We start from the raw sequence: 17,948 nt of genomic DNA on the forward strand, positions 1-17,948 counted from the left end.
CCTTTGAACTGCTTCGCTATCTGTTCTTCTGAAAGCAATATGAGAAAGTAATTGTAAACCTATTTCAATGCATTTTCTTATTGATTTAAATTCTTTAGTTTTTTTAGAAAAAAAAAGTTTTTAATGTGTGTGAGTATTGTGCCTGCACATGTAAGTGCAACTATGTCACACAGTGCCTGTGGATGACAGAATAGGGTATCTGATCCCCTGGAACTGGAATTATAGACAGTCATAAACTGCCATGTGGGTACTGAATACTGAACAGAGCACTCAACTACTGAGCCATCTCCCCAACCCCTAAATTCATTAGGTTTTAAAATATTTTATTTATTATTTTTATTTTATGTTACGAATGTATTGCCCTGCATGTGTGTAAGTGCACCCATGTTATGCAATGCCCATGGAGGAAGGCATCAGATCCCCCTGGAACTGAAGTTATGGACAGCTGTTAGCTACCATGTGGGTGCTGGGAATCAAACCCGGTTCTTCTGCAAGAGCCGTCAGTGCTCTTAACCGCTGAGTCATCTCTCCAGCCCCAAAATTCATTAGGTTTTAAATCTCACCTCTCTGCAGGTCTCTTATGAATTTGAGGAATGCCAAGACTGCACAGTGAGAAGACCCTGTCTTTTTTTTTTTTCATTTGATTGTCAGACTCTGAGTGTGTCACAACCTCCAGCTAAGCAGTGTACAAATCTTTATAGCTGGAGATAGCACAGTGGGTAAGATAGCTTGTATATGAAGTATGAAAGCCTGAGCTCAAATCCTCAGCACACACATAAAAGATAGGCATGGTTTTACATGACTGTAACCCCACCATTGGGGGCAATAGACAGGCGAATCTCAGGAGCCCACTGGTGTCACCCAGCCTTCCTAACTGAAACCGTAGCTTCTGGTTCAGTGAGAGACCCTGTCTTAAGGGAATAAGGCAGGCACAGTGATAGACAAAAATACTTGATGTTCTCCTCTGGCCTCCAAATGTATATATGCATATGGATACATATATACAAATGCCACAAACCCAGTAATAGTCACTATAAAAGTATAAAAGTGCAGGCTGCAGAGGTGGCTTAGCGGTTAAGAGGACTTGCTGTTCTTCTAATTTCAGTTCTTAGCACCCATGTCAGGCAGTTGAAACTTCAGCTCCAGGGGACCCAGCACCTTTGGGCCTCTTCAGATACACATATACACACAAATAAAAAATAATGTTTAAATATCTATGTATGCGAAGAAAAGGACTGAGATGACTCAATGGGTAAAGTGCCTACTGTGTAAAGACACGTGTACCTTAGTTCAGATCGCCAACATCTACATGAAAAGCTAGGTATTTCAGTGAATGCCTGTAATCCCAGCTTTGGGATGCAGAGATGTTACGATCCTGGGGAATAATTGGCCAGCTGGTCTAGGTGAGATACGGTAAGAGACTCTCTTTCAACAAAGAAGGTAGTGAGTGGTAGAGGAAGACACATGACATCATCCTCTGGCTCCACATGCACATGTGCATTTCATATGTGCATGTGCATGCACACCAAAAATAGAATAATAGAGGAAGACATCCTGACATTGATCTCTGACCTTCACATGCATAACCATGGCTAAGCACATCTGCACACACATGTATATAATAGTATAGTACAGTACAATACAGTACAGATAATATAAACTACACAAGCACAAAACCCCCCCAAAAATGGTGGCAAAAATGTTAAAACAATATTTGGGCATATTTTTTCTTTATAAGCACTTCCTTTTACATATGTGTATGTTTTATATCTATGAGTCTTATGCCTGCATGTATGTAAGTGCACCCTTGTCGTGCAGTGCTCACAGAGAACAGAAAAGGCCACTGGGTTCCTTGGAACTGGAGTTACAGACAATTGTTAGCTGTCATGCGGGTGCTGGGATTCGAACCCGGGTCTTCTGCACGAACAGCCAATGTTCTTAACCACTGAGCCATCTCTCCAGCCCCTAATTGATTCTTTTTTGTTGGTTTGTTTGACAAATACTGAAAAGCATCTACAATAATGAGAATTTGAGGTGCTTTAAATTTCTCAGATTATTTAAGAGTCCACTTACAAAGCTTTTATGCTTTTCATGCCAACCTTTTTTCTTTTAATCAGATATTTTCTGGTCCATTTGATTAAACATTTTTGCTACTTTAAACTTATTTGTGGGCATTTTAAGAACCATTTATTTAGTAATCAGCATTTATTGACATTTTATTTCAAAGATAGTTTCAATTGATGCTTAATTTAACAGTATGAGTGCTTATCTTACTTGCCTTACACTTTTGTTGTATTACCAAATATCAGTGTACTTTTGTCTCCTGCCTTCAAAGAGCAAATTCATTCCTTACGGAACTTCCTTTTTTGATTATCCCATGGATTGACAAACCTAAGATTTTCTTAACTGTTTGTTTAAAGGAAGTTATTAGTCATAAAAATGTTGGTTCAGGGTCTGGAGAGATGGCTCAGCAGTTAAGATCACTGACTATTCTTGCAGAAGACCTGGTTCGAATCCCAGAGCACACATGGCAGCTTACAACTGTCTGTACCTCCAGTTCCAGGGGATTTGACAGCCTCTTTTGTTCTCCTCTGGCATTGTACAACACGGTACACTTACCTACATGCAGGCAATACACGCATACACATAAAAATAAGTGTTGGTCCAGCAAGATCGCCCAACTACTAAAGGCCCTTGCCGTAAATGCCCAGCGACCTGAATTCAGTCTCCAAAATCCATGTAAAGACAGAAGGCGCGAACCAACTCCACAAAGTTTTTCTGTGACCTCCATATGTATGCCATAGTGCTACACACACACACACGCACATTGCACACGCGCGCACACCATTCATGTGCGCACATACGTAATATTGCATATATAATATAATTAATCTTTAATATATAATTGACAGCATGTGCATAGCTTTATACTGTCTTCTCTGTTACAGCTTCCTCCCGATTAGGCCGAGCACTTGCTGAGCTCTTTGGACTCCTTGTTAAGCTTTGTGTGGGTTCTCCTGTCCGCCAGAGAAGGAGCCATCATGCTGCCAGTACCACTACTGCACCAACACCTGCTGCTCGATCAACAGCTTCAGCTCTCACTAAGCTTCTCACAAAGGGCTTATCATGGCAGCCCCCACCATATACACCTACTCCCCGCTTCAGGTGAGTTCCTATTTGAGATCCAGGTAATAGAATGTGGCGATAGAAATAATGTTCTGTGGGGCCGGGAGAGATGGCTCAGCGGTTAAGAGCACTGACTGCTCTTGCAAAGGACCCGGGTTCAATTCCCAGCATCCACATGGCAGCTACAAACTGTCCTTAACTGCAGTTCCAGGGGAATCAGAAGCCCTTTTCTGACCTCTGGCATTGCACACGACATGAGTGCACTCACATACATGCAGGCAATACATTCATACACATGAAATAAAAATAATAAAATATTTTCAAAAAAGAAAAAAATGTTCTGCTTAATCAGATTAGAGATCATCTCTCATTTTCTCTAGATAGCTACTGCCCTGTAAACTGTCAGGTACTTGTTTTTATTATACTTCATATGCAACATGTAAATTTCATGTTTAACTTGCGGTTAAACTGCATTTCAGGAACTTTTTAATTCTTTATTGGGTGGTATTGCCTAGATGGTCTAATCAGTCTGTTACTTCAGTGCTTTGTTACATTTTGCTTTTGGCTTTTTTGTGGATTTCTCACTGTTTTTGTGTCTATCTCAGAAATGGTTTGTTTGTTTTTTCCTTCTTCCACCCTCTTTTAGGCTGACATTCTTCATCTGTTCAGTTGGGTTCACATCTCCGATGCTGTTTGATGAGAGGAAGTATCCTTACCACCTCATGCTGCAGAAATTTCTCTGCTCTGGAGGACACAATGCTCTTTTCGAGTAAGGATAATTTGCTTCACAGTGAATCATTTCTTGCAGTTTAGTCTTTCCTACATGCCTTAGCAGCTCACCGCTTTCTAAGTCACTTACCCTGTGACGGATATATAGAGCTAGATAGCCACTAGTTAGGAACCAGCCATGTATATCTTCATTTTCCTCAGAAGGTAGTATTTAATCTATCCTAAAAATGTTCGTAAGAGTCTCTACTTTTTCTCATTTGGCTTATTAGTTGTGATACTGTTTTTCAAATAGACCTGTCTTTTTCTATTTCTCAATACAATAAGGCTTTTTTCTTTGTTTGGTCAAAAGATTTTAAGACAAGCTTCACCAGATTGGATGAGGTTTTTTTTTTTGGTTTTTTTTTGTTTTTAAAGAAAAAAGCTAATAAATAATAAAGAGGAGATAGATGTATGACCAGTGTAGTTATTGGCAACCTTTTAAATCTAAGTTCTCCCTCATCTAATATACTAGTTTAATATTCTTTCCCCATGTTTGGTCTTCCTTGTATTCAGAACATTCAACTGGGCTCTGTCCATGGGAGGAAAAGTTCCTGTTTCTGAAGGATTGGAACATTCAGACTTGCCTGATGGCACAGGGGAATTCCTGGATGCCTGGCTTATGCTTGTGGAAAAAATGGTAAATCCTACCACGGTGCTTGAATCTCCACATTCACTGCCTGCCAAATTGCCTGGAGGGGTCCAGAACTTTCCACAATTCAGTGCCCTCCGCTTCCTTGTGGTAACTCAAAAAGTGAGTATTTCACATTCTAAAACCAAGGGAAAGTGATTTATCAGGCTAACTGAACAGCTCCCACTTCGTTTTAGTCTGTAATGAAATAGGATTATTGAAGAACAAATGGAATTCTATTCCTGGGTGGGGTTGTTTACAAAAAGGAATGAAGACCATAGGAAGTTTCCATGATATAAGCATATGAACTATAAACTTCTGATTGGATTGAATGCCTGTACCACTCATGCTTCATTAATCTTCCTTAGTGCTCTCAGTGCTAGTCTGAGATTTTGTTGTTGAAACTGACTCACTGTAGAAAGAGTGTCTGTGGGTCATCTTCTTTTTCCTTCTGGGTCTTTGAATTAAAGAAAGAATGATTTTCATACATTTTTCTTTCAAATAACTTACAGGCAGCCTTTACTTGCATCAAGAACCTGTGGAACCGGAAACCCCTAAAGGTATACGGTGGGCGAATGGCAGAGTCTATGCTGGCCATTCTGTGCCACATTCTCCGAGGAGAACCTGTGATTCGAGAGAGACTGAACAAAGAAAAGGAGGGGTCTCGAGGTGAAGAGGATGCAGGGCAAGAGGAAGGTGGCTCCCGCAGGGAACCTCAAGTCAACCAACAACAGCTGCAACAGGTAGGGAGCTAGTCTTAAAATCCAGGCCCTGCACTTTGCGCCTAATAAGAATATAATGCTCATAAATTTTGTGTTTTGTGATAGCATCTCACTGCATAGGCAATGCTGGCTTCATTCAGAATTCTCCTACCTCATCCTCCCAAGTTCTGAGGTTGCAATATCTACCTATCTTGCTTGGTGAATTTTCTATGCTCGCATACTGCTAAGTGCTTAGTTCTATTAACCTATTATTATTAGAAAGAAGGGTGTGGTCCCAAATGCTGTGTACTGGTAATCGATGTGTGTCCTTATAATCATGTTAATTATATGATTCTCAGAAGCCTGCTAAGAATATTCTTTCTAGGCAGGCTATCCTCAACTACTTTTCTGGTTAAAGCTATAGAGCATAGATTGAAACATCAGTCACCTACAGAACTATATCACTTTATTTTTAAAATATTCTGTTTATTTTTCATTTTATGTGCATGAGCATTATTGCCTGCATGTATATAGGTACACTTGGGTCGTGCAGTGCCCACAGAAGTCAGAAGAGGACTTCAGATTCCCCTGGACCTGTATTTATGGACAGTTGTTAGCCAATAGGCCCTCTGCAAGAGCAGCCAGTGCTCTTAACCATGGAGCCAACTTTCCAGCCCCCTATTTCACTTTCAACTAAATGTTTAAGCAACATGTTGAAAATTGGATATTAGAAGTGGGAGGATAAAGAAGCTTAAGTTCCTACCAATTTAGTTTCAAAGAGTTGTTTTTGAGATAGGGTCTCCATGTAGCCCCAGCTGACCTGGAAGTCACTATGTAGACCAGGCTGGCCTTGAACTCACAGAGATCCACCTGCCTCTGCTTCCTGGGTGCTGGAACTAATGGTGTGGCACCACCACACTCAGCTTCAAAGAGTATTTGTTTAGCACCCACTTAATCCAGTTAGTGCTGATCATATGCACATGGGTGAGGCGCTATCCACTCAAGCATTGGCAACTCACTGGTGGCCACACTCACTATGAAAAGTTTTTGTCCCTTCCCCAGCAACCATCAACTACCAGTAGCTCCTCAAGTAGGGGTGAGGCCCAAGAGTCCCTCCCCTATCCATGCTGAAATTTTGATTGGCCTGATCTTGTGCGGGTAACCACAGTTGCTGCGAACTCGTGTGCAATTGCTCTGTCGTGTCCAGAAGACAGCATTTTACAGTACGCCTTCCCATCTTCCAGCTTTTGTTTTTTTCGGGGGCCCCTCTTGATGATGTTACCTGAGCCTGGAGGCAAGGGGAGTTTATTGTGGGCTAAGCACTTATTTTCAGCGCTTTGAGTAGTACTAATCTATATGTTTAGAAGGCAGTTTGACAAAATTACCATTTACCAAATCAATAGTAGGTTCTACTCTATGACCTATGAGTTCTCCAGCCATGGGGTTTTGACCAGGTGCACAGTTACACCAGGAATGAATTCCCTTCTGTGCAGCAGGCCCCAAATCCAATCAGAAAGCATTTGGTTTCCCCCATAACTGTTGTATCAGGTTGATTTTATGGGCCCATTGCTGGGTAATTCCACTGATGAGTTTTCTCCCTCAAGAGGCCTGCATAGCAGCACCTTCCAGTGCTATGAAAGCCAGCCAGCAGGGAAGAAGTTTCCAGATCATTTTCAACTTGATTTCTCTATGTCTTGTAACCAAAGTATGTTATGTCTTTAGCAATAGAGTTGTGGTTCGCAATCAAGAGCAGTGGGTATAGCCTGTTGTTTAAAGGGCCTCTGAGAATTCCCTAACTAATAAATCTTAGAGGGTATCCCATGTCTGGCACTGAGAGTTAATAACCTATGCTTTCTGGGAGCAGCATTGATCACCCATGCAGGGTACCTCCATTTGTCTTCCTCAAATTTTTGTATATTAATATTACCATGCCATGGAGGCCCTGTTGAACACCAGCACAATGGAACAAGCCACAGAGTACCTTTTAACCCACCCTCCTCCAATAATAGGAGTTGTTCAGGTGAGTTGACACAGGAGTCCTAATTAATGTCTTGTAAAATATACATCTGTATTTTTTATTATGAAATCAACAGACACTCACTTAAAAGTTTGAGAAATAAGTAAAATTTGTTTTGTCTTTTTGAGACAGTCTCCCTGTAGCCCCAGCTGGCCTGGAACTCACTATGTAGACCAAGCTGACCTCGCACTCACAGAGATTTGCCTGCCTCTGCCTCCCAAGTGCTAAGATGTGCACCACCGTACCAGGCATAAAGTATTCTTTTAAAAGCATTATAATTTCACTACATAGTTGTCTACTTTTAGTCACTTTGTTCTATGCCTAATTTTTAGATCTTTACTTGTATTATTCTCATTCAAGAATTGTTTTGTTACCTACTTTTCTTGAGTGTTAATTTTCTTGTAGTTTGGTGCCAGAAAACTGCTGTAATGTTTGACTCTTACAGATCTACCAAAGAGAAAGGATCATTCATGTTACCTTATTGCCCTGGCTTATAAATACTCATTCATGTAAACTTAAGTTATTCTTTTTTTTATATTTTTATTTCTCTGCTAATGTTGTACTAAGCTCTTGCATGCTTTTTATAGCTCATGGACATGGGTTTCACAAGAGAGCATGCCATGGAGGCCCTGTTGAACACCAGCACAATGGAACAAGCCACAGAGTACCTTTTAACCCACCCTCCTCCAATAATAGGAGGGGTTGTTCGGGTGAGTTGACACAGGAGTCCTAATGTTCCAGGGCATTAATTTGGCTGCCAGATAAACTACTTACTTTGATATTCCTCCATTTCCTGTGCCAATATTTACTTGATGTACTAACTCTGAAAGCTTCCTGTTCCTGAGTCATGCAAATTACTGGCTTTGTTTGCAGAAAAATTCTTACTATACCTAGTTTTTATTGTGTTTTTACCCATTGTTCTTATAGTGACCAAGTAAGCCTTAGTTAGGTTTAGTTGGAGAGAGCAATATCTTGAGATTCTTCTTCTAATATTCTGATTTCTTGTTATCTGAGGATTGTTTGTTGACTTTCTTATTTTCGGTGTGTGTAGTCATTAGATTTTTCTGTTGTCACTTTGTAGGATCTCAGCATGTCCGAGGAGGACCAGATGATGAGAGCAATTGCTATGTCTCTGGGACAGGATATTCCCATGGATCAAAGAGCAGAGTCACCTGAGGTAACTAAAACATGGCATTTAAAGAACCTTCTCCCATTAATTTTAGTATTTCTGTGTACTCTGGAGATTAAAATCTAAAGAAAGATAAGGGAGTACTTGTTTACCTCAGCATTATAAGATCCAACATTGAGCTACCTTGTATTGAGCTGAATGAAGCTTTAGATGAAGCATGAGTCTTAATTGTCAGATAAGAGACCCAAAATGTAGCTGGTAGTACCAATAGTCCAAACTTGGCTATGAATTCCTGGGTAAGGTTACATGAATTTGCCGCACCAGGGGAAAATAATGGGTAGGATCTAAAGACGACTTGGTAGCGAGGTAGTGCATTGGATATTGTGAATAATTGGCAATGCTTTTGGATATTGGAGGCATCCTTCTCTCACGGTTTCCCTGTCTTACATTTACCTTTGTAAATGCCATTATATGTCCCTTTCGTTCTTATTTTTTCCTTTTTTATTAAATTTTTGCAAATTTTGTGCAATTTTTGATTCCCTTTTCCTGTCTACACCCCTTGCCCAATTTCATGTACTCAATTACATTATATATATATATATATAAGGCCTATTTGAAAGTTGGAGCTGTTTGAGAAGGTAGATGTTTTTCATGCACTAAGACAATTACACATTCTTAGCATCTCAGTTTTTTCGTCTTGTACTTCTGGCATATTTTGTCACTCTTCTTCTCTGCCTCCAGGAAGTTGCTTGCCGGAAGGAAGAAGAAGAACGGAAAGCTCGGGAAAAACAAGAAGAGGAAGAAGCTAAATGTCTGGAGAAGTTCCAAGATGCTGACCCATTGGAGCAAGATGAGCTCCATACTTTCACAGATACAATGTTACCAGGCTGCTTTCATCTTCTTGATGAGCTGCCTGATACAGTATACCGTGTGTGTGATCTGATCATGACAGCCATCAAACGTAATGGAGCAGACTATCGGGATATGATATTGAAACAGGTAGTCAATCAGGTAAGCTCTCAAGGTACCAGAAGTCCTCTGGTTTTGAATTCTTTGATTGCAATCTGGCTTTGCTTTGTTTTCTACTATGGTGAATTTACCTATGAAAAACAAAGCTTTCTTTTTGTAGTTAATCTATGAGGTTCTTCTAAAATGTCCAAAACGTCTGTATTAACAGAATAAATTATTTTTTACCTCCTATGTAACAACTTATGACCCAGTGTTTGTCCTTTTTTTTTTTTAGTGTTTTTTTCCCTCATAAAATTAATGTATCATAGTTTTTAAAGTGGAATGAGAAAGAAATTATCCTAAATTTCCACATCTAGATATAGACACATGACATTTGGTTGTGTTTCTTTATAACTTATTTTGTCTATCTATGTATTTAAATCATTAGTATTTTTAGGTGTAGAGCTTCCATTGTAGATGTGTCACTTAAGATTGGACATCTCACGAACACTTACTCTCTGCATGTGGAACTCTGTTCTAGTCTGTTATTTGTTCTTTGGTGAGTGGTGATTAGGATACTTCTCTGTAAATATAAGTGTTCATATTTAGCATACACTGAGAAATTAAACTGTCTATGGATGCGACAGATGTAGGGTTTTCTTTAGGATCTATGAGCTCCAGCCATTTACAATTTTTTTAATTTAGTATTTCTGTTTTATGTGTATGAATGTATTGCCTGCATCTGTGTAAGTGCACCCATGTTATACAATGCCTGCCTCAGAGGTCAGATGAATGTGTCAGATCCCCTGGAACTGGAGTTACAGATGCTTGCTAGCTGCCGTGTGGGTGCTGGGAATATAACCCAGGTCCTCTGCAAGAGCAGCCAGTGCTCACCTAAGTCACATTGAATTGCAAGCGTCCACATGGTAGAAGGAAAGAATGACTCCTTTAAATTGTCTGCATACACATGCACACAAATATTATAAATTTTACAGGTTGTTAAGCTTAAGTATTCATTAGTGTTTATGCCTTCTTTTGATGCAGACATTAAATCCCTATGTTAGTTAGGTTGATACTTAACATTCAGTGAATATGTTGGGAATGGAGGAAGTATATTTTCATAGACCTCAGATTACTCTATGACTTGGCCACTTTTCTGTTTTTTCTAGGTGTGGGAAGCTGCTGATGTATTGATCAAAGCTGCTCTTCCTCTAACAACAAGTGACACAAAAACTGTATCAGAATGGATCAGTCAGATGGCCACCCTGCCCCAGGCTTCCAATTTGGCCACTAGGATCTTGCTTTTAACGCTACTTTTTGAGGTAAGATTTAGACCTTTTGGCCCCTATAATTCATTTATCAAGGGGTTAGCCAACACTTACCATGTAAAACATGGGGGGGAAAGTACGTGAGTCTTCAATTTCCAGTAGTCTAAAATGTGCATAATGAAGTGCAAAATGCAGGGATCTGTATTACATGAATGCTACCAACAATTTTGAGTTCATGGAGTTCATACGTATCATTTCTGAGTAATGCAAGAAGGGCTTCTTAAAGTATTGAATTGGCCAACATTGACCTGGCCTCCATGCACATGTATATATGCTACCTCACCTACACACATTCACTATATACCCCCAAAAAGGTGTCATGTTGCAATCAAAGGGGCATTTAAATGTGATTATCATGGTGGTCATGGAATACTGAGGAAGCCTAACTAGCAGCTGCAAATGGGGTAATTATGAAAATTAGATATTCTCCTCTCTTTCTTTTTTTTTTCTTTTTGAGACAGAATTTCTTTGTAACCCCAGCTGGCCTGAAACTCAAAAAGACCCACCTGCCTCTGCCTCCCAAGTGCTGGAATTAAAGGCATGTGCCACCACACCCAGCTAGGATATTGTCAGTTTTAATTTAATTATAAAGAATCGGACTTCTTTCTCTACCTGATGAGTTATCAGATTATTCAAACAAAAGAGTAGTTTGGACAAGATATGTTACTAGTCCTATCATAAGAAATTGAAGGCATTTGATCTTCTACATGTTCTTCATTTGTAATTCATCCTGTTTATTAAAACACACCTGAACTTAACTGGCACTACAGCAACTTGGAAAATGAGTCTCGTATATATGTCACACTGCCTTAGAACTTCCTTTTAGGATAGAAGTGATAATTATTATATTGTTTTTAGAATAGATACGTATGAGAGATTTCAAAGAACTGAGTGTTTCTAGTCCTCAGTAACATTATAATATAAGGAAAAGTACCTTGTATAGGCTCCATCTGAAAACAGTCACAAGTAATTGTCTTTCTTCTAGTCCTTTTCCATTCAAATGACTGGGTAAGATTACTTTATGGCTGCTTTACCTTTATCATGTATACAGTATTCTGTCTATCACATGCTCTTTATTTTCTCTAAATAACCCCATCTTTATTGAGCATTCACCTCAGTTTTATTTTAAAAGCAACACTTTAGTGCAACTGCATTAAGAACCACCATTTCTAGCCAGGTGTGGTGTTGCAGGTCTTTAATCCCAGCACTCAGGAGACAGAGGCAAGCAGATCTCTATGACTTTGAGTCTAGCCTGAACCTGGTCTTTGTAAAAGTGAGTTCCAGGCCAGCTAGTGCTACACAGTGAAAACTTGTCTCAAAAAGGAAGAACCATTTCTGTTTCGTTTATGCCATCTTCTTTGCAGCAATCCAAACACTTGTACAAATAACTAAATCAGTAACTGTACAGTTTCAGTGTAAGTTGGACTGCGCAGCCTATGTGACCATCCCTAATGATATAAAAAGCCATTTTGATATTAAGCACATATTTAATCTGCTAGTATGATGGGTGGTTTCCTTTTATATCAAAGTTTCCTTAGAAGTAGAAACTATTCCCTGACTCAAAATGAACAGAAATCATGGAGATCACACAGCTAATAAGTGGTAAGAAATAGAATTTGCAGTCAACCAATTCTGTTATTGTCAACCTCTATGATCCTAATGCTTGATATATTGTCTAAAAATTTGTATCTTTTTTTTTAAATTAGGAATTGAAGCTACCTTGTGCCTGGGTGGTTGAGTCAAGTGGCATCCTTAATGTCCTAATCAAGCTCTTAGAAGTGGTTCAACCATGCCTACAGGCTGCTAAGGAACAAAAGGAGGTCCAGACCCCAAAGTGAGTGGCCCTATATCTATCCTGGTTCCACTTCTGTCCTGAAACAGAGGTGCTTGGGCTTAGGCCTAAGTTCCTTTCCTGAGTCTTATATGGGTCAGATTTTTAAGTGTTTTTATAGTTAGTTCCAAAATAGCTGACATTTCCCCAATTTAAGCAGGTTTCTGGCTTTCCCTAAGTAAATAATTTATTTTTAGGTGGATCACCCCAGTGTTGCTCCTTATTGATTTCTATGAAAAGACAGCCATCTCATCAAAAAGAAGAGCCCAAATGACTAAGGTATGTAAAGTATAATTAATGTCTATGGTTGACATGATTTTTTTTTTTTTTTTTTTTTTTTTTTTTTTTTTTTTTGTCTTTTTGAGACACGGTCTCTTCTGTAGCTCCAGTTGTCCTACAACTCACTATGTAGATCAGGCTAGCCTTGATCTCAGGGAGGTCCACCTCTGTGCTGTAATTAAAAGGTGTGCACCACCACACCTGGCTGATTTCTTTTCTTGAGCTGAGAGTAGACCAGAAGAAACTAGGGGGGAAGTGAAGAAATGTTAAGTTCTATGAGTAAAATATAGTTCTCTGGAGGGAGTAGCTGGGTTTTCTCCCCCCCCTCCAAATTTTTTTATTGCGTTTTTGTGCATTTCATATAATAATGAAATTTAGGCCCCCTCCCACGCACCTCCCCCCCCTTCCCAGTTTCAGGTGTTCTGTCATATGTTAAGTCCTGTCTGGTCAAGCATTAGTATACAGATGTCCCTTCATGCAAGTTCATCCACTGGAGTCTAGTTAGCCTATCTAGAGTCACTCCCTTCAAGAGGATCTACTCTCCGTTACCCCACAGTTACCATTTGCCAGTAGGTCCTTGGCTAAGGGCCAGCTGCCCGTTTCCCCCATTCTATGCTGGATTTTTGTCTGTTCTTTTAAATGGAGAGTTCAAATTATTTCTTTGTAGAGTCTCTTGGTAAATGCTTCAAGAACTTAACCCTGGAATTCAGTGTAACCAGGAGTATGCTCTGTTGCTACATCAAGGGCTGGGTAGGCAATAATCCCTCTAAAACTAAAGTCCCCTGAGATGAAGAGTACAATATTCTTCCTTCTTAGAAACCAGATTTGTGTTTCAATATATTTCTTATGACCGTGCTCCTTTGGGGGGAAAATTGGAAACAAAGGGAAAGGAGGTGGTACAAGACAAGAAAATCAGTAATTTTTCTAGATAGGGAGATACTAAGCAATGGGAAAACAAAACATATATGAAAGCATCTCTGAAATTTACTAAATGTCCTGTATGTTTCTTTTTTCTGTGTTAGTTTAAGCAATGAATACTGCTAGCCAGTATTTTGTTTAGCAGTCAACCTTGAAAGAGATAACAAAGAAATTTTATTTGTTTACATTTAGTACCTACAGTCCAACAGTAACAACTGGCGCTGGTTTGATGACCGCTCTGGGCGTTGGTGTAGTTACAGTGCCAGCAATAACAGCACTATTGATTCTGCTTGGAAATCTGGTGAAACAAGTGTACGATTCACTGCAGGCCGAAGAAGATACACCGTCCAGTTTACTACAATGGTGCAGGTACATGTTCAACTTACAGTGTAAACTTTTTGAAAAGCAGGGACTGTATTCCATATACAATTTGCTTTGTTTCTTTCTGAACCAGGAATCCTATCATGTTCGCTTCTAAATCACGTGTAATTGTCAAAGAACTGAGTTTTTCTTATCTTTGGTTAGGCCGTAGGTCTGTAGTAGTTTGATAACTGTCCTTCCTTGAAATTATTTTTGTATATATTCAGGCAAGATTTAGAGGCTGTTTAGTGGTTAAGAAATGGTATCTGCTCTTTTGGAAAGTTTAGAATTTATGGCATATCTTTATGTCTGCTACTTTTCCTCCAGATACCTTTGGCTTTTCTCTTTATACATTGTAGAGATGGAATAAATTGCTATAGTTACTTTCTATTGTAGCATTTTGCTTTGAAGGCCTCCACTTCACACCTCTATGATTGTGTTTTTGGTAGAAATTTTTTTCTTTTGCCTCTTTGAATTCTTAGGTTAATGAAGAAACAGGGAACCGAAGGCCTGTGATGCTAACTCTCCTCAGGGTACCGCGACTGAATAAAAACTCAAAAAGCAGCAATGGACAGGAACTAGAGAAGACACTAGAAGAAAGCAAAGAAATGGATATCAAACATAAAGAAAATAAAAGCAATGGTATGAACTGTTCATTTTGAATCTTTTTTTCTTGAGATGATGGAGGTTTGCTATGTAGCCCAAATCATCCTCAAATTCTTACAGTCTCACCTCAGCATCCCAAGTAGCTTGGGTTATAGGTGTTTATCACTGTACCCTACTTTAAGATTGATTTGATGATGATGATGATGAAAGTATGGGTTTCTGCACATGCATGCAGTGCCCATAGAGGCCAGAAGATGGCATCAGGTTCCCTATAGCTAGAGTTAATAGGCAGCTTGGGAGCTGCTTGACATGAGTGCTAAGAACCAAGCTTGAGTCTTCTACAAAAACAGTATGTCCTCTTAACCACTGAGCCATCTCTCCAGCTTCCGCATTTTGCATCTTTAAAAGTGTTTTACCAGCTGGGAGTGGTGGCACACGCCTCTAGTCCCAGCACTTGGGAGGCAGAGGCGGGTGGATCTCTGTGAGTTCAAGGACAGCTGGGGCTACAGGAAGACCCTGTCTCAAAAAGACCAAAAAAAAAAAGTTTTACCTAGATGCCGGGCGTGGTGGTGCACGCCTTTAATCCCAGCACTTGGGAGGCAGAGGCAGGCAGATCTTTGTGAGTTCAAGGACAGCCTGGTCTACATAGTGAGTTCTAGGACAGCTGGAGCTACAAGGAGACCCTGTCTCAAAAAAGACAGAAAAAAAAGTTTTACCTAAAGCTACCTAGTATGCATTTATGGTTTAAGAGCTAGCCAGTTTCATGACAAACTCTTTCCAAGGAGCAGTAAGAGATATAATAGTCTTTATGCTCACCTTTTCCTCTGGTCTTAGAATTGGGTCTGCTTTTCATAATAGGGCCCAAGTGATTGGCTTAAGCTCATGCCTTTGGAAGAAGTATGAGATGAAATATCAAATTATCTACACCATTATTTTCACATTCATAGATAATCCCTTGGCCCTAGAGAATACAAACACTGAAAAAGAGGCTAGCCTGGAAGACACAAAAACTGGGGAGATCCTGATCCAGGGCCTGACGGAAGATATGGTGACAGTTCTAATCCGAGCCTGTGTGAGCATGCTGGGAGTCCCTGTGGACCCAGACACTTTGCATGCTACCCTTCGCCTCTGCCTGAGGCTCACCCGGGACCACAAATATGCCATGATGTTTGCAGAGCTAAAGAGTACACGCATGATCTTGAATTTGACCCAGAGCTCAGGCTTCAATGGGTTTACCCCCCTGGTTACCCTTCTCTTAAGACACATCATCGAGGATCCCTGTACCCTTCGTCATACTATGGAAAAGGTCAGTATTTTTGTGTCAGTTGCTAATCTTTACATCATATTTTTGTTTTCCTGGTTCTTTGAACAGAAATCTGGAACTTGGTATCTATCACTTAATGAGTATGCCTAGCAAGTTTCCCAGCATCCTAGGAAATTTGATTATGTTACTGAGTGACATTTTTTTAAATGAGAAAATATCTTTTGTTTTTCTACATGTAGTTTTATTCTAGTCATGTCTGGCAATCTAGCACGCACACCACAGACATTGCATATGTGAGTATGTCAAGCACATGCAGAAGACAGAGCAGGTTGTCTTCCTCTGTCACTCTCCACTTTATTGCCTTAAGACTTGGTCTCACTGAACCAAAAGCTCTCTGTTTCAGCTAGGCTGACCGGTCAGTGAAGTTTCTGCCGTACATAGCCTTCCCCTTGTAAGCCCCCCTCCAGTACTGAGGTTATAGGTATGCCTAGCCATGCCTAGTTCTTTATGTGGATGTTGATAATTCAAACTCATCCGGAGAATGAATAGCAGCTCTTTTGCTGCGTCATCTCCCCATCACCCCTACAAACTCTTATTCTCTGTATTTTTATGTGTATGAGTGCTTTGCATGTATGTAAGTGCACCATGTGCGTGCACTGCCTGCAGAGGCCAGGAAAGGGTGTCAAATCCCTTGAACTGGAGTTAAAGATGGTTGTTAGGTGCTGAGAATCAAACCCGCATCCTCTGAAAGAAGAAAAAATCTTCTCAACCACTACCACAAACTATTGATGCTGAGCTCTAGGTATAACTTAGTGCCTTGCACTGAGTTAGACGCCACCATGCATAGATAAGAAGAATTATTTGGAATTATTTGTAATATCAAGAAACTACAAGCCCAATATCAAGCAGTAGGCACCTGTATAAATTGTGGTTTTATATAAATTACAATTATTCTGTATTTTAAAAAATGAAAATTGTAACTGACCAGGTAGATCATATCCTTAAGGATTATGGTATGCTAGACTAGATAGCATTGCAAGTTTGGTAAAAGCTTAAATACCATAAGATGTTAATTTTGTGAACATTTTGATGACAAAGGAATGTTTTCCGAAATCTGTGCCTTAAAGATCATTATTTTGTAGGAACACTTCTCAGGTGTTCACCTGAAAACCTGTTTTCAAAACATTATACTTAGGGGTCATAAAAATATATACTTCAGATTTTGAATTATTTATAATCTGTCATGTACTATGATAGGCGTTTTAACAGTTACCCATTGTAAAAATCAAATAATATGTCTATATGTTTTAGGAAATTAATCATTGGAAGAAATGACAGAATATATAATTACAAAAATACAATGTTTACATTAAGACCACTGCAGAGGTAGAAGGCAAATATCTTATTCATGAAAGCTTTTCCTCCAGTTACTATTAAGAATTTCCTGTTCTCCTACCAAATTCTTGTCAACAGATATCATATGACTATTAATAGACTTCAGCTCCATTTTTCTTCTGTTTTACATTATTTCTCACAGTGTTATAGTGTTGCAATATGCATTTTTGTGCTTGCCTTTATTTTTTTTAAGATTGTTAGTCTTAGGAATTCCTAGAAATCAGATTTTCAAATCTATTGTCTACAATGTATGGACAGGAGACAGCCCAATTGGGGAAGAGCCAACTACATGCAGTCAGAATTTGGACTAAAACTCAAAATGTTAAAACTTAACAAAACTTATAAATGCTGAGATTATTTATAGATCCTTATTGGATGAAAGGGAACCTTTAAAAAAAATTAAGTATAAAATTGAAGCTGGGAGATAGTGGGAACCAATGGAAGATCAGTGGCCGTTGATAAAATTGTGTTGCCAATTTATCATCTAAGTTGATAAAATTGTGTTTGCCAATACCCATTGAAGTTGTGGGTATGGAGAGCCTAGTATACTCTTATTTTTGATAGGACTGGAAATTGTAACAACCACATTGGAGGGCAGTTTGGTACTGTTGGCTTAAGATAGTCTTTTTATCTAGAAATATTATGGCTGA

At 39.4% G+C, this 17,948-nt stretch overlaps 1 protein-coding gene across 1 annotated transcript in view; it reads left to right on the forward strand.

Annotated features, from left to right (window-relative positions):
• Window positions 1–17,948, forward strand: part of Huwe1 (HECT, UBA and WWE domain containing E3 ubiquitin protein ligase 1) — a gene marked incomplete in the record, with an annotated part of 151,705 nt that overhangs the window by 88,748 nt on the left and 45,009 nt on the right. Inside the window, 13 exon segments of the mRNA XM_029554367.1 lie at window positions 2,949–3,165; window positions 3,773–3,895; window positions 4,408–4,645; window positions 5,035–5,265; window positions 7,828–7,950; window positions 8,322–8,417; window positions 9,111–9,380; window positions 10,487–10,639; window positions 12,352–12,479; window positions 12,674–12,755; window positions 13,866–14,042; window positions 14,516–14,675; window positions 15,587–15,945. Coding sequence (XP_029410227.1) covers window positions 2,949–3,165; window positions 3,773–3,895; window positions 4,408–4,645; window positions 5,035–5,265; window positions 7,828–7,950; window positions 8,322–8,417; window positions 9,111–9,380; window positions 10,487–10,639; window positions 12,352–12,479; window positions 12,674–12,755; window positions 13,866–14,042; window positions 14,516–14,675; window positions 15,587–15,945 — 2,357 coding nt within the window.

Source organism: Nannospalax galili, unplaced genomic scaffold (assembly GCF_000622305.1).
Source record: "Nannospalax galili isolate Female #2095 unplaced genomic scaffold, S.galili_v1.0 scaffold225, whole genome shotgun sequence".
Classification (NCBI taxonomy): domain Eukaryota; kingdom Metazoa; phylum Chordata; class Mammalia; order Rodentia; family Spalacidae; genus Nannospalax; species Nannospalax galili.